Below are 27,947 nucleotides of genomic sequence, written 5' to 3'. Positions count from 1 at the left end.
GCTTTATGTATGTCTCTGTTGCTAGGATATTACTACTACCTTCCCCTCCTGGTAGATCCCATGACTTAGTAATATTTTGCTCTGCCTCTTGTCACCCTGCGTGGTGGACATCGTTATGGTGCTCATGTAAAATGCCCTCTGAGCAGGCGATTAGGCCAGGAATATTGTACATCCCTGCTCTCACTGCCTATGCAGTTTTTTGTATTATACTTTTTATATAATATAATCTTCTTACTTACAAAAAAAAAAACACTATATCGTATATATATATCACATTATAATTTAATATATCTCATTACGTTATAAACATTATGTTTTAATATATAACATCGTTTTATATATATATATATATATATATATATATATATATATATTTAATATAACATCATAACTTTATACTTAGATCCCTTTTTAATTAATTACTTATATATATTTTAAAATTTATTTTATTAATTTATTAATATATTTTTTATCAATAATCTGAAATGTATAATTTATATAGGCCTCTTTTAATATTTACCCATACATTAAGCAATATTGACGGATGAGTAGAACCTCTATTCAAAGAAGTGTCATGGTATTTAGCACTTATAATTAATTTAGTATATAATACTAGTGCGATGTATACGACACATGCATATGTAGCTACCATATGCATGTACCGTATACCTGTTATTATGCTTGCGTTCTTTATATTTATAGATGGGTCGTTACAAAAACACTTTCCTACTTCATCATTCCATCGAAATGAGTTCTTCTTTAGAAATGTTTGATAGGGGTGCAGTTATATGGGCGTAGTTTTTAATAAATCTTCGATAATATCCGGTCAACCCTAAGAATCCTCTTAGCTTGGAGATATTAGCTGGTTTGGACCACTCCTTTATAGCCTTGATCTTGTTAGGATCTACTTTAAGTCCTTCCTTGGATATTATATGTCCGAGATATTCTACTTCTTCCTTCCCAAAGGTACATTTGGACTTCATGGCATAGAACTGATGCTCCTCCAATAATGTAAGAACTTTCTCCAAATGTTGTATGTGCTCCTTCCAAGTTTTACTATAAATTAAAATGTCATCAAAGAACACCAACACGAACTTCCATAGATATGGACAGAATAACTTGTACATAGTAGCTTGGAATGTTGTTGGTGCATTGGTTAACCCAGAAAACATTACTTTAAATTGGTAGTGACCTTCACATGTTCGGAACACAATTTTTGGTATGTCTTCCAACCTTATTCATTGATAAACCCTGACCTTAAGTCCAATTTTGAGAAGTATTTAGTACCATGTAGTTCATCCAACATTTCATCGATGAAGGGAATTGGGAACTTGTTTTTAATTGTTATTTTGTTTAGTCCTCGATAATCGATGCATAACCTGAACGATCCATCTTTCTTCCACACCAATACAACTGGAGCAGCATACGGACTTTTACTTTTTGAGATGATGCCACACTTTAAAAGATCTTGGATTAATCTCTCAATTTCCATTTTTTGATGATGTGGATATCGATACGGTTTGATGTTGACAGGGTTTGATCCTGCTTTGACTTCTATTGTATGCTTGATTTCTCTATTAGGAGGCATTTTCATGGGCAGGTCTTGGAATACTTTTTCGTGCTTCTGAATTAGCTCTTGTACTTCTGGTGCTTCTTCGCTGATCAATTTTGAAGTTAACATTTCTAATTGGTGACATTGTACTACATAGGTTGGTGCTCCTCTTCGAATCATTTTCATCATTTGGGATGATGATATGATTTGATTCTCAAGTGCTTGGAATCCATATAACTTGTATTTCTGCCCTTCCCATTTAAATTTTATAAACTGCTTTTGATGGTTGGCAGAGTAAGTACCGAGGGTTTGTAACCATTGGATACCTAAGACCACATCTACTCCTCCTAATGGTACAGTGTAGAACGGAGATTCTAAATTAAAGTCTTGAATCTACAATTTGACTTTATGGCATTTCCCTACCTTTTCAATCTTCTTACCATCGGCTACCATCACCTTCATGTTGGGCATGGGAAATGTGAAAATGTTGAGTCTCTTCGCCATGGTTGAGTCCAAAAAATTGTGGGTGCTACCGGTGTCGATGAGAACCATTACATTGTTCTTCTTGATATGTCCTTTTAATTTTAATGTTTGGGGTTGTGATATACCTGTCATAGCCGATAGTGACACTTGCAGAATGCTTTCGTCGTCTAGTTCTGGAGAGAATTCTGGGGCATCTTCGATTTCTTCTACGTCTGATTCATCATTGTCTGAATCATTAGTTGCTTCACAGTTATACAGATTCTTGGTCTCTTTTCTTTTAGCACACCTATGTTTAGGGTCCCACTTTTCGCCACAGCGTTTGCACTTGCCCTCTTTCATCCTTTGCATTTCCACGTTAGATTTTTCTCCTTCACGAAGATGTGGTGGAACATATTTTGTGTTATCCGTATTCGCAAACTGGGGAAATCTTTGTCTCAAATATACTTTTTCAGCCTTTGACCACAGCATCTTTTCAAATTTCTTTTCAGCAGCTTTTGCTTTTTGTCTTGCTACTTCTATCAACGTAATGTCATGAAGCTCAAGTTCTACTCGTAGATGGGTTTTAAGTTCGGAGGTGTACGATTGGATTAGACAAGTTTCTGATAATCCAAGTACTCGTGTTGCTAAAGTCTCCCATTCTCGAGTGTATTCATCCACATCTCCTTTTTGTCGCAATTTGGTGAGTGTTGAAAAGAACTCTTCTTCCTTGACACCTTGGAACCTTTTAAAGAACGCATCCTTAAATTTTCTCCAACTGATAGCAAGTGTCGTCTTCTTCCACCACATATACCAATTATATGCTTTGCCTTCCATTTTCAAGGAAGCATGCCTAATCTTTTCGTCATCATTTTCATGGAAGCATGCCTAATCTTTATTGAGCCAAGCAACGTTGCATTTTTCCTTACCGTCGAATTTGGGTAGCTTGATTTTTGCTCTTTGTTGATATGTTGCAAACAGTGGAGCGAAAAAGAGGTATTGATTTGAAAACGACATATTGGTGAATGGATTCCAGAGTTGCTTATTTTGAAAGTTCGTGTTACTATTTTCTTGATCAAGCGTGGAAGATGTCTTCAGAGACTCGAGTTTCTCATGTGCGTCTGATGATTTTGACAAATATGGAGAATTGAGATGTTGAGCTGCTTCATTATTCTAGGGTATTTGATCAGGTGTATTCTTCAAGCTGGTACAAATACAACCCAACATCACCATAGCTTGATCCACCTTAACTGAAAGGTCTGCCTGATCCTTTTTAAATTCATTCTTGTTTTCCTCGAGCTGACTCTTTATTTCCTTTGTTGTGTCCTGGAGCTCTTTGATTTTATCGCCTTGTCCAGTCACCTTAGTCTCAAGGTCTACTAGCCTTTTATTGAAATCGGCCATCGACATTGATGAAGCCATTGAGTGTGTGTGAGGTGGGGTATATTTATCTAGTGTAATTAATTAATTAATTTTTTTTAAATTGACCTAATTTTCTTTTAAAAAAAAAGTAAATGATTATAAAACTATGGTTATATAATTATATAATAATTATAAGTTATATAATTAATTATAGAAACCTTTATACCACCACTATTAATTATAAATGACTTATGATTATCGTGAGTTATGGTTGAGCGACATAAAGAAGGGACGGATCAGAGGTGTGGACAAGGCGGAATGGTCAGCGGAGGGTATGCATGGTAACAGAGGCTGCAAAGACAATGGAGAAATAGCAGCAATGGTCAATAGGGAAGTTGGCGATGGAATGACACTAGATGCACGACGTGGCCACCGGAACAATGGCATTGACAAGGACAAGGATTGACAGCAGTGTCGGATGGACGACGGGGATGATAGCGGTAGACTTCAAGGGCGAGGGCACAACGGAGAGGGACGAACGAGTGACGTACGGCAAACGATTTTGCAGAAGGACGAACGCAGGGTGAACAGCGAACAAATGTGGACGGTGAGCAATGAATGACAGCGGGTATAAACAAGAATCCGATGGCGGTGTAGGGATACGCAGGGGACTGAAGCAGCGGAGAAATGCGGTGACGAGAAGACTGGAGATGGCAGCGCTTTTGGGTATGCAACTGGCAGAGTGGTTGGGATGAACGGCTGAAGGAATATGCGGCTAGAGAAGACAGCGGTGGTGCCCTGAATGGATGAGTACACAACAATAGGTGACGGTGGATGAGAACAGTAGTTCGTGACTGAGCGGTTGTAGGCAGAAGATCGATTGCTCTCATACCAAATGGAACAGAGAAACTCAGTATTAAACAGAATATATATATATATATATATATAGATATATATATATATTTATTAATAATGATTGAAGGATGATTTACAGAATGAGAGGCCCTGGCTTAAATACAACCTTGGGTGCCTCTTGGTGAATGGGCATGATCAAAAATTTTGTCATGCCCTTTGCCTAATAAACTAGTAATTACAAATAACTAATTTTTTATATAACAGATTTGAATTTATTTTTAAAAATAATATGATATAATAATAATAATAATAATAATATTGATGATTAAGTCAAAATTGAACTATTAGGATTGATTGACGATCAAAAGAGATTTTCCATCAACAATACTTGATTACTAATTGATGCAAGGTGATTTACTATTTTTGGAAAGTCATACTTGAGAATTTAGACTTCCTATCTTTAGTAATTCTATCTTTAGACTTTCTATTTTTAAAATTCATCCCTAAGCTGCCAATTTTCAACAATTTTGATGGTTAATAAAGCATATAATAACAAATAAAATATGACGTCAACCCTATAAAATGGCTGAAAAATGCATAAAAAACTTTGAATTAACTTCTCTAATGCACTTTTAAACAAAATCTAACCCTATGGCATACATCAACAAGTCATTAAAAATTTTAAAAATGAGATTTTGCTATAATTTAGCCCTAACTTACAATAAAACAAAAATGAGTTTAGGGTTTTAAAGGAATGTCACACATGCCCCCCCCCAGGGGACAAATCGCTATGGAACACTACATGTCCCACTTTTAAATGTAAGCTATGGACATTGTTGGGCATGGAATTGTTAGTGATAACACTATAACAAGCATACTCAATAAAGTGCATCCTCAAGCCAATCCACAAAAATAGGAAACTAAATTTAGGAGCAAGAGAGAAGATCCCATAGACTAGGGTGCTACAATAGAAAAGCATATCTTAGGGGCTCATATTTTCCATTTGGCTAAATTTTCCATTTTTTGTCAAAATGGATTCACCCATTCAAAATGAATGTTCACCCAAATTTCTATTGGATCAAATTCTTTAAAGTTGATAATTTGAGAATGATAAAGTATCACTTGGCTTTTATCTATTGAATGGTGTTGTCATTAATGCCAACATCATTTTTGAATGCTCTTAATATTCGTATATGGATTGGATTGCATGGGAAGCTCTATTGGTCAAGAATCCCTAGAAGGATGAGGAGCTCCTATAGTGTGGTCATGCGCCCCGCATTTGATGAAGAATTTGGATCTGAAGATCAGAAAATTGGCAAGCAAGACCATCTTCATTTGATTCTCCTCACCATGCCGATTCCAACAGTAGGTGGCACGCTCCACAACTCCTCCTGGTTGAGGAGATATGCCTCGTCAAAGTTGGAGCCCCATTTTTGTTGATTTGGGGTAGCATCGAATGTGCTCTAGCCACAAAATTTGTTGGAGAGGTTAGGGCACATGAGATCTTCAATACCCAGAAAGGGTTTGGGCAGATTCTAAACAGTTAGGGAGATATTAAAATGATTAATATTTTTAATGGAGTCCTTAAGTCTACACTTAGGGAAACTAAAATATTAATATATATAAAACTGTGTTAGAATGGTCCAAAAGACATGGATCAAGGTAGATCTAATCTTAGCCGTTGATGAGGGACTTAATCACGGTCGTTGATATGTCAACGAAAAAAGTATAAGAGGAGGATTCAGGGTCACTTGGAGAGCACACCAGATGATCAGTCATTCTATTCTCTAGAGTGGGGTTTGCTAAGAGAGATAGAATCAATGATCGGAGTTGCAGCTGAAGGGCATTGAGTACAGAGAGACAGAGAGGCAGAAATAGTGTCGGGAGATCAGCGCAAGAGCCAGAGAGAGTGACACAATAGCAGCCAGAGCCACGCAAAGGCAACCAGGGCCACGCAAAGGCAGCCAGGAGCTGCGCAGTGCTTCAGAGAGGCCAGCGTTGCTGACGCAAAGGGCCAGAAGGCTGACGTAGGGCCTCCTGAGGCTGACGCAGGCCCATTCAAGGTGACGCAGGGCCAATGTTGGGCAGAGAGAGGCTGACGCAGTCCAGAAAGGCAGACGCTGGGGTTTCTGGGGCAGATTGGAGCTGAGGAGCTGCCAGAAGGTTTATCCAGGGTTTCAGCCAGGACATTTGTCTCACACTGAGAGGTACTACTGCCAAGGAAATTCTCTGTTGGGTAAGCCAGATTTGGCACCCAGATTGTACTCTGAAATTGCTTAATAAGAAAACCCTCAAATAGCTGCACCAGTTTTCCCGCATTGGGTTTTTCCGAGGACATTGGTCCAAAAATAACGGTGTCATTTTGTGTGCTTGTTTCTGTTTCCTTCAGTTGATGATTTGTAATATGTTGAGCATGCACTAGTGTTTATTTTCAGTATTTACATTGTAAATAACTTGTTAAGTAACGGAACAAGTAGGTAGGAATAAATCAGTGAAGTGCATGGAGGGTTTCTAACTGGTAGACTTAGAAACTTCAACAATTTTGTGATCAAAAGCCCCAAAGGAAATGCTACAAGCTGCTTATTGATTGGTTTATTAGGGGGGGTTTATTTTCAAGAAAACTAAATTATTTTTTTGATGGGCCTATCCTAGTTAAATTCACTTGCAAAATAGTACCTTGACAAAGGGAAATTAATTAATTTTTCGGAAATTAAGTCGGCATCCAGAAGCAGATTGTTTTGGCTCCAAAATTTGAATTTCAAATTTGAATTTTGGAGGGTCAACTCCCTCCTGATAAGCTCAGCCTCCCCCCTCTTGTTGTCCCTTCGACCTATATAAATAGGGCTCATTTCCCCTGCATTTGGATCATCTCCTGCGCACTCAATCTGATACATCTCTGCGATCGTCTGTGGCCTTGTGGAGTCACGCTCATCTGAAGAAGCAGGCCGAATTCTAGAAAGGGTTTGGGGTTAAATTTTATTCTTTTGATGGATGGTGTTCACTGGGTCTGAGCAAGGCTTTTTCACTGGGATTATGAACAGAGTTTAGCACACCCTTTGGCATTTTTTTGACCTCTGTTGCAAAATATCTGAGGTTTAAATTTGCCCCCCACAACTCGGATTTCTGAGGGACATTGAGCATCCTTAGCGTGAATTCTGGGCAAAGTCTTGGCCCTCTTTCCTTGAGTTTTTTCACTCTTTCACAGGGTCACACATCTGAGGTTTTTCTGTGGTCTTTTGGCTACCTCAGAGGCCGATTTTCAGCCCCCTCTGATGGTATATTTCTCTGAATTAGATGTAGGTCCTGAGGCCTAAATTTCGGCCCTAGAACAGAAGCAACACAGTGGCAAGCTGAGGCATCCATATGAGGCAACTTGGCTTGTCTTTCCGAGGCCTAACCCGACCTTATCTGAAGCAAGCTCTGAGATTTCATTGAGCCCTAATCTGAATCTTATTTGAAGGCATGTTTCTAAGATAAAGGTGCACATCCTGTGGCACATTTTTGGCCCTATGTCAGAAGTAAAATCTGAAGTTTTTGGCCCCCTGTGGTAAGGGAAGTCTGAGCCTAAATTAATGAACCTGTGGGCATTGCGGATCAGTTTTGTGCCTTATCTTTTCTGAGGTGTTTCATCATTTCAGACTTATATTCTTGTGTGCCTCAAATCTGTGGTCTCTAAAGCACTGGTTCAGGTAGTTTTGATGATAAATTTCACTCTCTCCAAGGCAAATCAGAGGTCTCATCTCGGCATTTCCTCTGTGGCTATTCAAGGGCAGATCTGAGCATTAAAGTTTGGTTGATATGGTGTTTTCCTTCACTGAACAGAGGCAGATCAGAGATCAGCATTGAAGACCTAATCTGGCACTTTTTTTGAGACAGAGATCTGGAGCAATCTGTGGTGGCTGAGTGGATCAGTTATGTGGCTGAGTCAAACGCTGGTTTAATGGTTTTTTCAGTGACAGGCCTTCTGCATTATTCATGAAGCTATTCTGAGTCGATCAAACTCTTTATGACCAATTTTGTACCGTGCTAGATCCAAGACTATTGCTTAGAAAGATAAATTGTTAGATCATATTTGAAGCTTGTTTGAGTTGGCATCAAAGGTCTGTTTCTGGATCTTCCTGTAGTTGATCAAGGCCCCTTTATGTAACACTATTTCAAGATGTTTCCACAAGGATAGAGGTTGCGGTGTAGTTGGTTGAAAGCACTTGTCACATTTTCAGACATTAAGATCAGAGACACCTCAGGACATCTTCAGTGGCACATCCTGCATCAGCAGACCTGACTTGACATACTTTGGCTTATTAATCATCTGAAGCTTACATCAGCTGTTAGGTTTTTATTCATAGTCTGCTTACCATTGTTAAGAACACATTGCAGTATGTAACAGCGATGTGACAGAGTTGAAAACATTAAGATGCCCAGAACATTGAAGTGTGTGTGTGTCCTAAATGCTGATTATTAGTTCTTCCTGCAAATCTGTCCTTTTAGCTGAAATATGTTATTGGTTCTTTACCATAGCTAATACCGATAGCAAGGATGTGCTAATGAATGTTTTTATGATCAGTGATATGAATGTGTTGTTATTGATAAAGATTCAGAGTTCAGATCTGGAGCTACCTATGTGAAATGGCATGATTGAGTACTCTTGTTTATATGATGACTGAGACAAGCATGCCAGGGAAGTTGTAACCTTGCTGGGTAAGCATTTGACAGAGAGTTTATACGATGACCGAGACAAGCATGCCAGGGAAGTTGTAACCTTGCTGGGCAAGCATTTGACAGAGAGATCACTGCTGCTGATAACCAGTATCTGGAATCTAGTGCTACAGGTCATTATCAGTATTATATGTTGGTTCATTGATGGTATAAAAGTTTTTGACTTGATTGCTAGAGCTTGAATTGCTTGCTGGTTCAGAGATCAGATCAGCAGATAGGTTCTTGATAACAGAGTTTACTGATGTCTGAGTGTATTGCATTGTTACTGCTGAAGGATGGTAAGTGTATGGCTACGTGAGTTGAGGACAATGTCTTGCAGATGACAGGGGTTGGGCAGTGAGATTTGTTGAGCAGAGCTGCTAGGATTTTCATGTATGGTTTGATGAAGTCTGTTATGTCAGTATATGTGCCTTAAGAGCATATCAACATTAGGGCTTGCAGTGTGCAGTTGGAACATTAAGCAGAGAGTGTTGTTATTGCTGCTGACGACCTTGTACCAGTATAGCAAATCAGCAAGTCAGCAGATTGTTTTGATTTTATTTTATTGATATTAAGCACTGGCAGATCCAGTTTGAAAATGAGATGAAACTGTGGTCCGCTGTGGTGAATTGAAGGTTGGGGCCTGAAAATACATTAAGGGTGGCAGGGTGCGCCGGTGCAGGGTGTTGGAAAATCCTTTCAGTCGGAGCTGATAAACCAGAGCGTCGAAGCGTACTTCCAGTTGGAGCTGGTAAATCAAGGCGTTGGAGCACCCTTCCAGTTGGAATTGATAACCAGGGTGTTGAAGCATCTTTTGAGTTGGAGCTGATAAATCAGAGGGTTGGAGCCTCCTTCCAATTGTAGCTGGAGAATCTTCAAAGTTGAAGCTTCCTATTAATGTAATCTTTACAGACATATATTATGAAACATTCGGTGTTTTTTCTCTCAAAAGGGTTTCCACCTTAAAATCTCTTGTGTATTGTATTTGTCTTTGATATTGTGCATTTTGAATGGTGCTGCGATGTTGATTTATGATTGATCTGATGCTAATGTTATTTATTGCTCTGAAGATTAAAATTTAACTAAATTGAGTGAAATATTGATTCACCCCCCTTCTCAGTGTTTCAAACATTTTCCTATGTTCCACCAATGTATATTATTATTTAATAATTGGATTAAATAATAATATACATTGATCCATATTCATTATTCATATCGATACATACATCATTCATACTCATCATTGTTGAATAATGTAACTAGTGTCGATCTTCATAATTGTATTTAAGAAAGAAAAAGAATTTTTTTATTGTAAAAGAAATATGACCTATTAAAGCATGGGCTTCATGCTTGGGTCATTGGTCCATAGGTCATTGCACCCATTGTGTGCTCTAGATTTGTTTATATTAAGTCAAAGTCATAGTCATTATGTAAGAGGCCCTATTGTAAAAGAAATATGACCTATTAAAGCATGGGCTTCATGCTTGGGTCATTGGTCCATAGGTCATTGCACCCATTGTGTGCTCTAGATTTGTTTATATTAAGTCAAAGTCATAGTCATTATGTAAGAGGGCTCATTGTGTCAAAGAAAGAAAATATTTTTATGTTAAAATTAGGCCTTGCTTCTCATCCACCAAGTCAGCCTAGCCTTATATGAAGTCAGCCTCTTCAACTGTTCATGTCAGCTTATTAGAGGAGGTTCCAACAAATATTTATAGCAAGTAAACTTGACTTAGTTTGGGGCATGGCATGATAAATTCGAATCTGTAATTACACAGAGAAAGAAGGTCATCAAAGTTTGTAATAGTAGCAGTTAATGAAGAGGACGAAATCTGGTAGAGTTGCAGTAGGGATGCAGGAACCGAAATCTAGAATGACTGCAGGGACCGAAGTCTAGAATAATTGCAAGGACCAAAGTCTAGATGGATTGCAGGGATCTAGGTCTAGAATAATTGCAGAGACCAAAGTCTAATATGATTGCAAGAACCAAAGTATAATTGCAGGGACCGAAATCTTGTATAACTGCAGGAGAGAAGTTTATTACAGGATTGAAGTCTTTATGAGGTCAAAGAAATGAACCAAGAGATGTTTTTATCTTGTGAAAGGTCGACTTGACGGATGGAGAGAGGTCTAGGTCGAGTGTCTAGGATTGTCTCAACTTGATCTGATTCTACTAAAGAAAGAGTTTGACTGAGTTTTCCCCTTCATAGGGGTTTTGCCTTGGCTGAGTGCCTACATCTGGTGTCCATTTGTCATTGATGATCTTCATTTTTTGGTAGTTGTTTGATGATAAAATAACATAATAATAATGAGAAAAGGAAACTAAAATAATGTCACAAGAAACTATCAAAGTTAAGAGAAATCAAATTGAATTTCCCTAACGTAGCTGCCCTAGATTTCTCAACAATCATTTATCCATACACCACAAGATTCAGTGATCAAATTCAATAATGAAATACATTGATCCATATTCATCATTCTAGAATCTACATTGATTTAAAAATTAAATTTGTCATTCCTCATTCTAGAATGCAAATTGATGTAAAATTTAAATTCATCATTCATCATTCTAGAATCTAATTCGTACTAAGAAAAATAGACTATAGTAGATATTGAAGTTTGAAGATTAGAATAGTAAATTGATATAATTCAAACTCAAAAAAGGTGCTTCTAGGCGTACCCATCAAAAGGAGTGCTTTTAGGCGTCCCCCCTCAAAAGTGGTGCTTTTGGGCGTCCCCCTTTTGAGGGGGATGCCCAAAAGCCCCCCTTTTGGGGAAACGTGTCCCCCACACAAGGGAATTGTTTCCCTTGTGTCTTCCCAAAAGGGGTCAATGGGCAAATGTTTCCCCAGATGTTCCCCCATCCCAACTGCGTGGGAAGTGTGGGGTGCCGCAACCCACCCTGGGGGACACATCCCTGTAGAGCACTAGTTTTTTCTATACAACAAAAATTGCCTAGTAACCATTATTTTCTAGCCAATGAAATGATGTATTAATCCTTTTTATTGAAACTCAATCACTCCCAATTTTCAACCCTTCTTATGGGTAGGAAACATTGTCAACCTTGCAAATAGAACCTTTCCAACTAAGGCAAAGATTACAAATTTAAATGTCAAGGAAGCTCTAGCAATTCATCTCAAACCTAAATGATATTGCTCCAATGCAAAACCTAATGAGCTTCTTGCTCAAAGCATATGCATCAATAGCAATGGCCATTGCAAAGCCAATATACAAGCCTTGTGGTTGAAGTCTAAGACTCTTTTATAGGGCTGAATTGTGTCAATCGCAAACACAAACTACTGCTTTTTTATTGCCATTCGATTGCAATTAGAAATGTAGGCTTGATAAAGTCTCTATGCCAACATATTTGTATCAAATTGATTCCAAGAAACTTCATTTCATGAATAATTGCTTTAGTTGACTTTTGCAATAATGAGAGAATGATCCAAAAACATTAAGGGATTTTTCACAATGAACTGGGAATTTGAAAATACCTTTTTTTATTCTCTCTTTCAGTCTTTCTCAACTTGTGTATCTCTTGTTTACCCTGCAACATCAAGGCAAACAGTCATACACAACATCTAAAAACAAACATTTTGAACATTTTCATCACACATTATAAATATTAAAATCTTATCCAAACCACAAAAATAACATAAAATGTCCAACAAGGGACTCCCTACTACCCTATTACAAGACATATTTACAAGAATATTTTTCATATTCTCTTTATAATATTATGTGAATTAGATATACAACAATTATTCTTGCATCAATTAAGAATATATTAACTTTCAATCTGCATAATCATAGCCATTGCTACAAAGTTAGATGCTACAAAGTTCCAGGCATGATCCAATCTATTCTCAAACTGAAGGCCTGCTACTACCATCTCTTATAGTTATATCTATTACCCAAACTACCAAATCAGAAAATAAAACTTCAAAATTCCCTTACTACTAGTACTTCTTCCCTGCAATAGATTTATTGTAGCAAATCCTTGGCAATCTCAATCCAAGATCAAGCTCTGATACCATGTGAGAATTTCAAGCCTTAAGTGACTAATACCCTTATTATCTCAATCAAACATGTAGATTGTTGAATTTAATTAATGTTGAAATTAAATTTCAAACCATTGCATCAATCACACAATAGCAAGAAATTAAACCGTGGAAGCATAAAAATTATATTTTCATATGAACAGGAATTATTCATTCAAATCAGCTTTTCGTTCCTTTGAAAAAACATAAGGAAACCTCTACACGTTGCCCAAAAAATAGCATTACATTGTTACCAAAAACACCCTAAATTCAGCTTGTACAACGTATTGAAAATATCAAAAACACCCTAAACTAAGCTTGTCTGGCTTACTAAGAAAACCAAAAATAGCAAAAACTTGTTGTGCAACCTATGGGAGAACTTGTGCCGACCTATCTATAAGAGTGTACAAATCCATATGGATTTATCTATACATGTTAGTTTTTGATGGATATGGTAGCATCGGATAAGTGTTATAGTCTCAGATGACGCTAAGAGGCTAAGGAACACTAATCTCCAAAACCCATAAAAGGTTTCATAAGATAAGCTTGGGAATTAACTCAATTTGCCGTAATTAAAATATTTCGTAAGTCTAACTTAGGAAAAATGGTAAATTAAACTTAATTAATTAAGAATATTTGAGATTTCTCTAGAGGCGTCTATTGATGAAGTCTAATTGATCTTAGCCATCGATGTAAATTAAATCATGTTTGTTGAGACTCCAGCAAAAAATGTAAGAGAAGGTTGAAGGGCTTGGGGATAGCATCAGTGTGATCACTGTGAGAAGGCAGATCGAGCTACCCAGATCACAGTTTTCAGTGAGGGCATAGTTAGAGCTAGGGAAAGAGCATCAAAGAGAGGAGGCAACAGAGATTTGGGAAGAGCAAAATTCAGGAGAGTTTCCCAGTGATTTTCCAGTGCCAGAGAGATAGGAGAACGAAGGTCGAATTACCTAGAGAGAGGGTCACTACAGCTAGTGCAAATAGCCAGAAACCCTAGTGTGAGTTGCGTGAAGAGGGTTGATTCAATTGCCAAAGGCTAGATCAGCATGCAGGAGGCAGAGCAAGTCACTTCTCGAGGTAGTACGACTCGTCCAGAGTTAGTTCTGAGGTTGTACAATTTTCTCCAGCCAGGTCATGCACATTTCCAGTCCAGTGGTGCGAATTGTTAGGAAATGCGAGTGGTTGGAGAGAGGTTGAGTTGATTGCAGAGGGAGATAATTTATCTCCAGATATTTTGCCAGTTGATTTCGGAGGATAGCCAACTGGGTATTTAGTTGTAATAATTCTCAAATTGTTGCATAATAATAATAAAACCCTCATCTGTTGCACCGGTTTTCCCTTCAGGGTTTTTCTTGGGACAATTGTCCAAAAATAATGGTGTCATTTTTATTGGTTGTGCGCATCTGTTTCTTAGTTCCTATTTTATAATTCCACGGCATTTTTGTTGTGAAGAATGCATCAGTCATTAAATAGTTATTTGTCGTAAACAAATAAACTACTAATAGTTACAAGATTAAACTCTAGTTGGTGCATTCGTGGCAATTTCACATGGAATCAGAGTATTGAAGATCAGATCATAGGCTCAAAAGTGAAAGGAAGAGAGATCGTGTAGTTTCATAGGGAGATCTAAAGCACTATCTCCAGATCAACGCAGGGCAGCCAGACAATGCAAGTACCAGAGAGGCAGAAATTGATTTCCAATTCAAGGTGAAGGAAAAGCTCGAATTTCCTCAAATCTATAGCAGCAAGCAATGGATTTGCCAAAGAGGCTTTCCAATGAGCTGATCAGTAGAGTCACAGAGCATATCTAGCACAATAGATTTGCAGCAAGGGTTTTGCAGTTGCAGATCAGTGCATCGTAGGAAGAGAAAAGCACATAGAGGGAATTTCTAGTTTATTTCTCTGAAGGTTTCCAGTTGTAGGAAAGGAGACTATGATTTCCCGCAACAGTAGGCTGTAACAGACTTGTTAGTCCATCCAGTACGAGTTTCAAGGTTAGCAGTACATGTGCCAAATTTCGAAGGACTTCCAGGAGGTAGAGCGAGTTACCTTAAAAGAAGCGGCAAGCAGTGCAAATTCCGAGGAGGACACCGGAGGCAAGTGCAGAAGTACATTTGTGCATTCGAGGGGGAGTGCGTGTAGTAGAGAGAAGGTCGAGTTGTCAGAAGGAGAAGGAGATTTCCAACGTATAATTCTCCAATTGATTTGAGTTTCCCAGAGATGGCCACAACAAGACTCAGAGAACAGGACAGACTTGACAAAGCCTCAACCTTTGGCGTTTGGAAGGCTATGATGCAATTCCTACTAGATGAGCACAGTCTAAACAAGTTCATGACAACGTTAGTTGTTGAACTCTTAGATCCTATCCAATATCTTGATTACAAGAAGGATATGACCAAAGCAAAGAGGATGGTCCCATACGAGGTTTGAGATCAAATCGTTCGACATATTGCAGATAAGAATATACTAAGGGAAATGTGGGAGGCCGTTGTGAAGTTATACCAAGATCCATCTGATAATCGAAAAATGATTCTCAAGGAAAATTTGAGGACAACAAAGATGCAGAAGGGTGAGAGCGTAACTTCCTACCTCACCAAAATTCAAGAGTCTGAGATGAACTTGCAATTGCAGGAGATATGCTAGCAAACAGCGAACTAGTGCAGACAACTCCAAACGGGTTTACCAAAGGAATAGCAAACTTTTGTTCAAGGGATCACTAGACGAGGTAAGCTACCAGATTGGAAATGCATGTGGAGTGATTTCACTCAAGAAGAACTAACGGTTAGTCTCGCAAATGGTGCTACCAGAAGTAGTGGCAAGGGGCCGAAGGTGGAGAAGGAAGAATAAATCATAGCCCTTGCAGGAAAGGGAAAGGTGAACAACGGTCCCAATCAGGGACATGACTGAAAAGGAGGAGAGAAGAAGAAGAAAGACCTGTTGAAGGTCAAGTGCTTCGAATGTAGTGAGTTTGGTCACTATGTCACCTAGTGTCCAAAGAGGAAGAAGTATAAGAAGGGGTAGCAAACAATAGCTTCGGCAAAGATCAAGGAGTTAAATTCTAGATTGGACGAATTCACATTGATAGCAATGATACCTCCAGATGGAGGAGGAACATGATGCTTCAGATTACCAGTATGGGTAGGATCCATGAGGAGCAACAGGAAGTCTAGATCAGATCCAATTACTGTTCACATGGATCAACACCTTTGCTACAGGGGCCTAAAGTATTAGAGTAGCGAGATGATCGAAGTGTCAGTAATGCGCAGTCAGATTTTTGAGGGATAATGTAGAGCTAGTTTTAGTTAGATACTCGAGAGGTAGTTGTAGAGCTAGTTGGGCATAGTCAGGTGCTCGGTACTCAGTGCAGAGCTAGTTGCAGTCAGAGACTCGAGACAGGTGTAGAAACAGTTACAGTGACGCAATAGATTAGAGAGAGTTTGAGACACATAGAGAGTCTAGCTTCAGAGGGAGCCTCCCTATTAATGCTTGATCTTCAGGTTTTGAGTAGATCAGTACAAACAGATGCAATGCTAACTGCAACACATAGGTAGTGTGAAAATTTCTGAATCTACACATTAGAAATCCTACTGCAATCACTGGTTTATCATCTCCTACTTGTTTTTACATTCAACAAGATATTTAATTATTTAAACAATGATGAAAAACACTATTGCAGACTCCACTGACATACAGATCATAAACTGAAATAGATATGAGACAAACACACAAGAGACACCGTTATTTTTGGACAACACGTCCCAAGAAAAACCTAATGCAGGAAAACCGGTGCAACAGCTCTGAGGGTTTTCTATTATTAAGCAGTAGTTTTGAATACAACTCTAGATGCCCTCTCGGCAATCCAGTTACAGAGAAAAATACATTGGCAGAAACCTAAGTGAGATTATCTCACTTCAACCGGAAAAATCCCTCTAATCCGGCAACTGAACTAACTATCACCAGCTACAATTGTCTTGCCCCTTCGCAGTAGCTGTGTGGGCCTACGTGGAGCTTTCTGAGGCTCTGCGTTAGCTTTGTGCTGGTCTCACTGCCTCCTGGAGCTCTGACGTCAACCTTCCCGGCTGATCCTGCTGCTCCCCCGTTGAATTCGGACTTTTGCAAGAGGTCAGCTGATCCTCTGCGCTGGCACTATGTCAAGCACTGTGTGGGCCCTCCTGGCCCAGCGTCAGCCCTCCTTGGTCTGCGTTGCCTCCTCTAGTGTATCTCTGCCTCTCTCTGTTGAGTATTCGGGGTTCCGGAGAAGATCCTCCACCCCAACTATCCTTGGTCAGCATTGCCTCCTCTAGTGTATCTCTGCCTCTCTCTATTGAGTATTCGGGGTTCCGGAGGAGATCCTCCACCCCAAATATCCATGCCCCTCTGTCGCAACTCAGATCACCTGTTTGATTTTCTCAGCAAACCTTGCCCTAGAAAAATCGAACTGACTGATCAATACGGTGTATCTCCAACTGACCCTCAAGCCTCCTCTTATACCTTTCCTGTTGATGAATCAACTGCCGAGATTAAGTGCCTAATCAACGGCTAAGATTAAAATAGATTTGATCCTCGTCACTTAACAACTTCTCACCCATATTGTTATTAATACCCATTAATATTTTTATTTTCCCAAGTTTAGACTTAGGGACCTTATTAAAAATATAAATTATTTTAATAACTCATTATCCGAGTGGAATTTCTCCAAACGATTTCTAGGTCTTAGAGATCTCATGTGTTCTAGCCCCTCCACAAAATTTCAGAACTAGAGCACATCCGATGCTACCAAAATAAACACTCCCCCTTAACGAGGAATGTGCTCTAGCAATACTTCCCAACAGAAGCATTACACTGATCCACTGCATCAGTCCTCTGTGTTGTTGATGCTTGGCCTACTGCCCTTCATCCACTACACTGCTACAACCTATATTGTTGCCCATGACACTGCCACTGCCACTGTTGCATCTGTACTACAACTCCCTCTCAATATGTTGCATCATGTTGCCCATAGCACTGCCACTGCTAACTGTTGCACTGCAACTCAGTTGCTGAGAAGTAAGCAACTGAAAACTCACCCAAAAATTGACATGTTGGTCAGTCTAGATGCCTCGTGATGTTGAAGCTACCTCTGCTACTAATCTGTGCTAACACTCTACTGCTGCAATCTGCTCTGTGCCTCCCGCACTGCTACAACATTTCACTACGCTACTTTAGACTTTAACACTCTAGCTCTGCCACTGTTGCTCCATCATCCCTCGCACCAACTGACACCTACCATTCTACTATTGTCATTGAGGACTCTCATAGCCATATGTGATCCAAGAGTTTGGGCACCTCAAGGATCCTTCCCCTTATGTAGTCCTCTCGACTACAACTCCATGTCGCCCCACCTCTTATCGTCATCCTCGCCTTCCCTATCAGCTTTTGCTGGAGCAGCCTTCAAGTCAAAAGCCTCTTCCTTGCCCTTCTTCTATGGGCACTAAGTGGCGAAATGTCCCAGTTCCACACACCTGAAGCATCTGACCTTGGATATATCCTCTTTCTTCCTTTTCTGTTGCCATTGTTGTCCCGATGATGCATGAGTTGCATCCTCCTCCTCCTCCTCCTCCTCCTCCTCCTTGATTCGGGCTCCTCTGTCGCTACTTCCTGTCTTGGTCAACCTCCTAATCTCTTATTGTCGACAAGTTGCCCACATCTCCTCCCAACTAGAGAGAGAAGCCCTGCCCAAGATACTCTAGACAAAGGTCTCCTAGTCGTCAGTGACTGCATTCAGGACAGTCCTGACGACCATGAACTTAGGATTTGGTGTAGACCCACAGAAGTCAACTAATCTCGAATCCCTTGCAACCTAAGGAGGAAGGGATCGATTTCTTCGCCCTTCTGCATCTGGTACTATCTCAGTTGATTCTCTAATAGCATCTTCCATTGCACGGAAGTCCCCTCGTACAAGGTGGTCAAAGCCTCCCACATCTCCCTTGTTGTTTCCTTTTTAGCAATGTGTGGAACCACATGATCTTTGACCCCATCTATAATCATGCACTTAGCCTTCGTCTGGGCTTCCTTGTACTTTTTCAGCAGATCAACATCGACCAGAACAGCAACTGTCTTCAAGGCATAGTCCTTGATGCGATTTTTGTCCAGGACTGCCAGGATCCTGGCCTTCCAGATGACAAAATTGGATGCTCCATCCAATCTGTCCTGATCCCTCAGTCCATTGACTGCCATCTCTGCTCAAATAAATATAGGACTGGTTCTCTTCTCCCTCTCCCGCTGCTTCCTAGCAAGACTTGGATCTAGATTTCTTTGACGCTAGAAATCCTCTAAGGAACAAGCTCCTCCTAGACTCCCTCTGAGTCCTAATTTCCTTCACGGAAATCCTCCCGCCAAATGTTGAATCACCCCTCTCCAATCCTCCTTTGTTGCTGCTCAGCAACTCGGATCTAGATTTCTTTGGTAAGAAATCTGCTAAGGTAGTGACTCCCTCTACCTTGACTTTGTCTCCTCAGACACTATTCTACACCAATAACAACAGTGTCCCACCAGCACCACAGATCAAATCTGCACTGCTTCTCCCACCCCGACAACTAACTGATCTGAGCCCCTCAAGCTTTGCGCTGGCCCAGAGAGTTGACGCAATCACTATGTGAGCTCCTCTCGAGTACTGCGTCACCCTCCACTGGCTCGGAATGTCGACGCATGAACTGCGTGAGCCTCTGCGTTACTCCTTTGGCTCTGCGTCACTACTTCAGTTGCTCCTCTGGCTCTGAAACAACGATGTCACTTGGGACAACTGCTTCTCTGCAGCAAATTCGCTAGATCTCCCGGCTGATGGCTTCAGTGTCCTGTGATCTACAATGCTTTGATACCATGTGAAAATTTCTAAATCTAAACATCAGAAATCCTACTGCAATCATTGGTTTATCATCTCCTACTTGTTTTTACATTCAACAAGTTATTTAATTATTTAAACAATGATGAAATACACTACTGCAGACTACACTAACATACAAATCATAAACTTAAATAGATATGAGACAAACACACATGGGACACTGTTATTTTTGGACAACACGTCCACGGAAAAACCCAATGCACTAAAACCGGTGCAACAGCTCTGAGGATTTTCTATTATTAATCAGTAGTTCCGAATACAACTCTGGCTGCCCTCTTGGCAATCCAGTTACAAAGAAAAATACACTGGCAGAAAGCTAAGTGAGATTACCTCACTTCACCCGGCAAAATCCCTCCGATCCGGCAACTGAATTGACTATCCCCAACTACAACTGCGTTGCCCCTTCGTAGTAGCTGTGTGGGCCTGCGTGGAGCGCTTTTTGAGGCTCTGCACTGGTCTCACTGCCTCCTGGAGCTCTGACGTCAACCTTCCCGGCTGATCTTGCTACTCCCCGACTAAATTTGGACTTCTGCAGGAGGTCAGTTGATCCTCTGCGTTGGCACTGCGTGGGCCCTCCTAGCCCAGTGTTAGTCCTCCTTGGTCTGCGTTGCCCCCTCTAGTGTATCTCTGCCTCTCTCTGCTGAGTATTCGGGATTCCGGAGAAGATCCTCCACCACAACTATCCCTGCCCCTTTGCTGCAACTCAGATCACCTGCTCGACTTTCTCAGCAAACCTCACCCCCGAAAAATCGAATTCACTGATCAATATGGTGTATCTCCAACTGACCCTCAAGCCTCCTCTTATACTTTTCTTGTTGATGAATCAACGACCGAGATTAAGTCCCTAATCAACAGCTAAGATAAAAACAGACTTGATCCTCGTCACTTAGAAGCTTCTCACCCATATTTTTATTAATACCCATTAATATTTTTATTTTCGCAAGTTTAGACTTAGGAACCCCATTAAAAATATTACTTATTTTAATAACTCATGATCCGGGTGGAATTTCTCCAAACGATTTCTAGGTCTTGGAGATCTCATGTGTTCTAGCCCCTCTTAGTGAGGAATGTGCTCTAGCAATATTACACTGATCCACTGCATCGATCCTTTGTGCTCCAACCCTTGATGAAGACACCCAGGTTCCAAACTAGGATGTGCCAAGCACCTACTTGGACTTTTGTGAGGCTCCAACCTCTAGGGCTTCGACCCTATCTTATCCAAGGCACCAACCTTGAGTTTAGGAGCACCAACTCCAAGGATGCCAACCCTTTAGCTTTGCTTTGTCAAAATATGTTAGGTTGTTTTTCACGGCTCCCAAGGTCTTCTTCAATGAGCCCTTTCAATCTTCAGCTTCACTGTAGTCTCCACACAATATCATCAATGACAACCTTGATCTCTTAGAAGGTGTCACCACTGCTCTTCATCATACCCAAGCAATTTCTCCAAGTTACCTCATGATGACATCAGCGATGCATCATGGTCTTCAATGTTATCTTCAAGATATCCCACCAAAATGTATTCAACAGTGTCTCCAAGGTCAGTCAAGGCTACTCATCAAGAGGGCTCCAATCTGGGATCTTCTTCAAGACCACTCCACAAAGACTTCAAACAAGGTCTCCACAAATTCTTCAAAGTGTCTTCATGGTACCCAACCAAAGATCTTCAAATAACTTCTTCAAGAGTCTTCAATTTCACTTCAACAAGCCACTCCACAAGATCTTCTTTAATAACATTGAGTAATGTACTTACTTGAGTGTTCTTTTTCAATCTGCCCCAAAGTAACTCAGTCTTCAGATTATACTTTGGTTCACAGCTAACATGACACCATAGTCTGGCAATGGTATACAGGGAGATTACCAGCTTCGAGCCACTATCAAGAGTGTAATCAGAATCACAGTCCAGTAGCACAACTGAGATAAAGGATGGTCTGATGCCACAACAGTCCTTTGTCCGAGGTACCAAAAGCACTATTCTTCCACAGCTGGTTCAAGGTTCTGTCACTGTTATGAAGCCTGAGGTGAAAGGTATTTAGCACAGAGTTTAATTACTGAGCCATCAAAAATAGGTCACTGCTGCATCATCCAAAGAATTATCGCTGCTTCAACATAGTCGAGGTGCCTATGCCACTGTGCTAGCCACCATAGTCTTCTTGTTTGAGTCACTGTCTAACCCTTCATCCGAACCACTGTTTGCACCTTAATTTGAGCAAATAGTACTTTTGTCCGACTGTCTGAGCCTGTGCACACCTCTGTCTGAGCCACTGTCTACTAATCTGATTACAGTCACAAAGGTCCAAGCCTATAACACTGTCTTGTTTACACCTCTGAGTCCACAGTTTATATATATAGTCCGATCTAGTGAAGAAGTTTTGGTCCTGTTGTAGGGATTAAGTCGGTCCTGTTGTAGGGATTAAGTCTCCACATTTTCATACAACCAACTGTCAAGGATGTTCAAGTCATGAAAATAAATCACAGCACCGAATTTTGTAGCACAGGTCTTTAAAGCAACAAGTCTGAGGTCTTTAAAATATTCCAAACACAAATTTTGACCATACAGTTAAGTCTTTAACTTCTCCTCGGCCTCCTTACCTTCTGTTCTCTTCTTTCTGAATTCTTCACCGAATTTATAGTGAAAAATGAAGGTTTAGATTTATATTTATAGTGATTTTTTACTAAACATGAAGGGACATGTCTCTGATGTTGGCCGACATGAGTAGGCATGTATAGGTCAGCTTACTATCCAGAATTAATAAATTAACTTCAAAAATTCATGACTTTCAAACCGCTTGGAGTTTCGGGCTGTGTAATAGCTCATTGCAAAGGCAAAATTATGCTATAAAAGATGGTATAGGTCTCGTGGAAGAATTCTGCCTCTACGGTAGCAAAAATATTTTTTAATGTGACTAATTATTTATTAGTGCAAAAATGTAGGACAACAACATTTTTTTTCATGGATGGGCTTCTCATGGATGAGCTTTATTTTGTTTGGTTTCTTCATCAAGGCTACTAGGCTCATAAATGTCATTATGTCCCCAAGATAGTGATGTGTCATCAAGCATATGCAGCATGTAGTCTTTCATCATCATCGTATAGTCTTCCATTATCAAGATCATTGAAGGTAAGGACATCTAAGGTTATGGCTTCATAAGATCATCAAGACCATCAAAGGTAAGGACATTCATCACATAGGTCATCAAGGGCTCCTAGATCATCAAGATACATGAATGGCACTTGGCACTTCTTCATTAGCATCTCAAGAATATTTGCCATCCCAGTCAATGCCATATTGACATCAATGACAACCTAGATTAACAATCTCCCCCTTTGTCATTGATGGCAATATTCTTGCCCTTTCAACCATTCTCTCCCCCTTGGACATCAATGGCAAACGGGGTGTCCAAGAACTCCCCCTGTCATGGTGCTCTTTATTTTTGGCAATATGGTCCATGATAGATGTATTTCTTCATGTGATGAACTAACTCCCCTTGTCTGCACGGCCTCCTTTAGCTCATGAAAGATTACCTGCTTAGTGATCAAGTGGAAGACATCTTAACAACAATCCATCAGATAGATAAGAGATCATGTTCTTCAATGGAGCTATTCCCGAGAGATGATCTATCAACAGATGATTGTTCAAGTGTGACTCATCAAGGTTCTCATAGGATCCATCCATGACTAGCTTCTGCAAGAATGCTTAATCATCATAAGCTCCCCCTAACTGCATGCATGGTCTTCTTTTTGACAGAGTCTCCCCATCAAATACTTAGATTATCAAGGCTCAATTCAACAACATGTGTTCTTGGCTAGAGAGTTCAAGAGATGTTCGAATTGAATCTGCTTCTTTCTCCATACTTGTGTAACTTTCTTCTCTGGCATAGCTCTGGCTTGAGTATGTTGGGAATCACGATTGTCATTAGACCAAAACCCACAAGTGTTAGTCAACAATCGCATCACCAGAGATAAGGATCCACGAGAGGCGGTTAGTCCATGTCGTGAAACACACGGGGAGCGTTGGTGTATCCAATGTCCAACAATCTCCCCCCAACGTGAGCCGGATGTGTATCGAACTCGTGACCTATGCTCTAATACCACTTGTTGGGAATCACAATTGTCGTTAGAACAAAACCTGCATGTGTTTGTCAATGATTGATCACTAGAGATAAGGATCCATGAGAGGTGGTTGGTCCATGTCACGAAACATACGGGGAGCATTGGTTTATCCAATGTCCAACATTGACAGAACGATGTCGACCAACACAACAAGTGGTGGCCACCAAAGAGTGCAGGTGACAGGGCAAACAAGCCACCACAGTTGATTGGTTGTCATTCAAGGTGTTAGGTGTCAGGGGGAATGAGAATAGTTACAGGAAGGTAAGGCAGAGAAACGCAGGGCCACTGTGCAAGGCAGCGGCCAACAATAGCCATCAAAGGTCCATCTGCCAACCAAACGAGCAACACGAAGCAAGGATGGCCATGTGAGGAAGGGACTCGTACTAAGGAAAATTAGTCATCGGCGATAAGTAGAGCCGCAGGCACAACTAGTGGCCTCTAATAGTCCACGAGGACTACGCTGACCAGCCAAGAGCACACTTGCAAAGGTCGAGTAATATGTGCATAATCTAGAACATGGAAAGTATAGGTGTACATGCTACAATAGTTGCACGATCAAGGAATTGTTGCTAAGACAAGACACAAGGATGCCTCAAGGACTAGGCAAAAATTCTTCGACGAGATTTGGTTCAAAACAGTTGCAATGAGTCTTTGGTACAAAGACAAATTTGTAACGTTGGGATTACTTTGGTTCTGAAAGAAAGCGATCTTTAAGAGATTGTTGAGACCGAAATCTTGGGGCCGTCAAATCCTCTGGGTACTCTTGGACGCTGTAAAGGATCATTTGATTCCTCACTTGTTCGAGAAGAAGACAGCCAAGGCGATGTTCGATGCCTTGGTAGGATTATACCAGAGCAAAACAATAAACAAGAAGACAATATTGAAGGATATGCTCCAAACCACACAAAATGACCAAGTCTGACTCAGTAGTGAGTTATGTGTTGAAGATTGTGCAAATCTGTGATTAGCTTGCAGTAGTGGGAGAACAGGTGGAAGACAAAGAACTAGTAAATTTAGTATTGAGCGGATTATAGAGGCATGCAATTTTTTAATCAGCAAAATTTGTGCTCGAGATACACTACCCACTTTTGATAGGCTAAGGGATGACTACAAACAATAAATTAGGTTACAGTGAAAGAACAGGGTCAACAAGCATGTAGATGATGAGAACATCGCTCTAATTGCAAAAGGTAAAGGAAAGAGATCAAGCTGGAGAGAGGAGTCAACCTCATAGTCGAAGAAGAAGGAATTGACTAAGGTCAAGTGTTTCTCTTGTCATAAGACAGGGCACTATGCTTCACAATGTCTAGAGAGGAAGAAAGGGGGAAAGGCCACACAACCGGCTATAATTGCTTCAACAAAGCTGCAAAAGCTTGAGAGGAGTTTGCCAAGATTTCGAGATGGAATTCGAACTTGTTTCCTACCTTACCTCAAGTGTGTGGTTGCTAGATAGCGGAGCCAGAAGGCATATGACATGAGCACTAAATCAATTCAACAGTTGGATGAAATGGGAATCAAAAGTGCATGTGGAGTTTGGTGTTGATGCCAAACATGCAGTTAAGGGGGTTGGAACAGTAATATTCCAACTTGATTCAGTAAGAAAGATGGAAGTGAAAGGCATGTTGTGGGTGTCGAAACTCAAGTGGAGTTTGCTCTCAATCTCAATGATTAAGAAGGGGTCCTGTGTAGCTTCCCAATATGGGAAAGTACTGATCAAACCCAGTTGATTACCTCTAATGAGGGACATGTTTAGGAGATAAAGAGAGCAACATGTATAGGATAAAGGGCCAACCTATTCAAGCAAAGGCACGAAGCAAAGAAATGACAAAGAACATGGAGCAGGTAGCTCCAAAGGTTGAGCAATTCAGAGGGTCTCAACCTCTAGGTTCAAGTGGGGAGAAGCATTTAGCAAATTCCTTTAAATATATCAAGAAGGTATGGGATGACCTTGCAGGATGTTCAACAGCAAGAGGCTTCTAGGAACAAGTTCATAAGGAGCGGGAGCAAGTCAGGGTGGAAGAAGAACCAGGGTGGAGGAGCATCTTCACTGACAAGAAGGAAAAGGACATGAGCAAAGTTAAACGTTTTGCTTGTCATAAGTCCGGGCATTATGTCAGTCAATGTCCTAACAAAAATAAGGGCAAGGGCAATACTGCTATAGCAGCTACTGCGCAGATGGAGTAGATGGCCAAGAAGTTTGAGAAAAACATTTTTGTAGTATCTTGCCTTTCTAGAACCATCACGAGAGGTGTTTCATTTGTGGACAGTGGAGCATCTTGTCATATGAAGGATCTCGAGATTTCTTCACCAGCATGACCAAGGAGGCCAAAGATGTAAGTGTGAAGCTTGGTGAAAAGGCCAAGTATGCAATCAAGGGCAACGGGAGTATCGAGTTCCAAATGGACTCAAGTGGCATCATGGAGGTGAACAAGGTATTATATGTACCAGGATTGGAGAAGAATCTTCTTTCAGTTTTGGCCATGGAAGACAGATGACTGGAGATCAGCATTACGGGTGGTGAAGTGGTTATCGGGTCGAAGGGGACCGATTTCAATAAGAAGCGAGTGATCAGTAGGAGGAAAAGGGATCTCTATCTGTTGCGAGGGAAACTAGTGAAGGCTCTCATCCAATAGAGTGACAGACAGAGCAAGATTTGGCATAAGAGGATGGGGCACCTACACTATAGAGCTCTTTTGATGGTGCAGAGGATGGTTACTAGTTTTCCAAAGATCTGGGTGGAGCAAGACGGAGTGTGCAAAGGGTGTGTGGTTAGCAAGCAAGCCAAGATTGTGTATCCTCACAGTGAGACGAGGTCAAAAGGTGTGTTAGACTTGGTGCATTTTGATATTTGTGGTCCTATGCATGTGACATTGATCACAGGGTCTTTATATTTTGCGACGTTCATAAACGATTATTCCAAGAAGACGTGCATCTAATTCCTGAAGACCAAGAATGAGATCATCGATCAGTTTCAGGAGTTCAAAGCTCTTGTGGAGAACCAAACAGGGAGGAAGATTAAGGTACTGAGATTAGATAATAGGGGCGAGTATACCTCCAATGTCTTGAAGGAAATATAACTAGGTTCGGTCTTCATAAATGTACTTTTGATATTTGTACTTATTCAAAAAAAGAAATATTATTTTTATAATGTATGTCAATGAGTTTCTTGCTCATTGAAATAGGTCTAGCACTAGTTAAAGTGTTATATGTGACTCAAATAGTCAAAAGAAAAGATTGGAGACCTTAAGGGCTTGTTACACCATGCAATAATATGTATTAGGGTCATAAGAAGACCTCCAAGCAAAGTCATAATCCTCCTCCAAGCAATGGCACCATCAAAAGAAGCAATCTGAATTATGTCAAGCAAGTCGGCCTCTAGTCGGCCTAAAAGAAGAAGACGGACTTCTATATAAGGAGCCATTCGACCTCCTCAAAGAAAAACAACATCATCTCTAAAATCAGCGAGAAAGAGGACGAGTAAAGGGTACAGAAAAGTCAAGGGAAGAGGTCTCCAAGTGTAGCGAAGGAGGAGGAAGAAATACCGAAGCTTTGAAGGTTTGTTCTAGGGCTAGAAGAAAGTCACACGTGCGAAGAAGGAGAGGGTCTCCCTGCTGTCATAGCAACCCTCTACCACAGTCCCACAAACTTCATTAATTGGGCTAAGAACATAGGCCGAAAGGGCCTCCCACTCAAGCGAAGAAGCAAGGAAGAATAGCGAAGTTACTAGGGTTGTTCTGAAGCCTACTACAGCCACATGTGCGAGGAAACAAAGGGTTGTCCCTACGACTAGGACAACAACAATTCACAGTTATCCATCTATCTTTGTTTGGGGCTAAATCTAGGCCTACAAGGCCTCCTACTCAAGCATAGAAGAAATATACTCAAACAAAGGAGAGAAGGGCATACAACATCAAGTGAACCTCCCACACGTGCGAGAAACTAAGGCAGCAAAATAGCAATACAATCATACATTCATATCTCAAGAAGGATC

The 27,947-nt window shown here is 40.5% G+C and overlaps 1 protein-coding gene across 1 annotated transcript in view; it reads right to left on the bottom strand.

Moving 5' to 3' along the window:
* Positions 1 to 27,947, bottom strand: part of LOC149197077 (uncharacterized) — a 161,226-nt gene that overhangs the window by 122,203 nt on the left and 11,076 nt on the right. Inside the window, exon 2 of the mRNA XM_089403844.1 lies at positions 12,418 to 12,470. Within this exon, the coding sequence (XP_089259970.1) occupies positions 12,418 to 12,470 (53 nt within the window). The remainder of the gene's footprint in view (positions 1 to 12,417; positions 12,471 to 27,947) is intronic.

The sequence above is a fragment of the Pinus tabuliformis genome, chromosome 2_2 (genome assembly GCF_031772625.1).
Source record: "Pinus tabuliformis cultivar Carrire ecotype Pingquan chromosome 2_2, CPIR1, whole genome shotgun sequence".
In the NCBI taxonomy this organism is placed as follows: domain Eukaryota; kingdom Viridiplantae; phylum Streptophyta; class Pinopsida; order Pinales; family Pinaceae; genus Pinus; species Pinus tabuliformis.
This window is presented reverse-complemented; position numbering and strand designations above follow the sequence as displayed.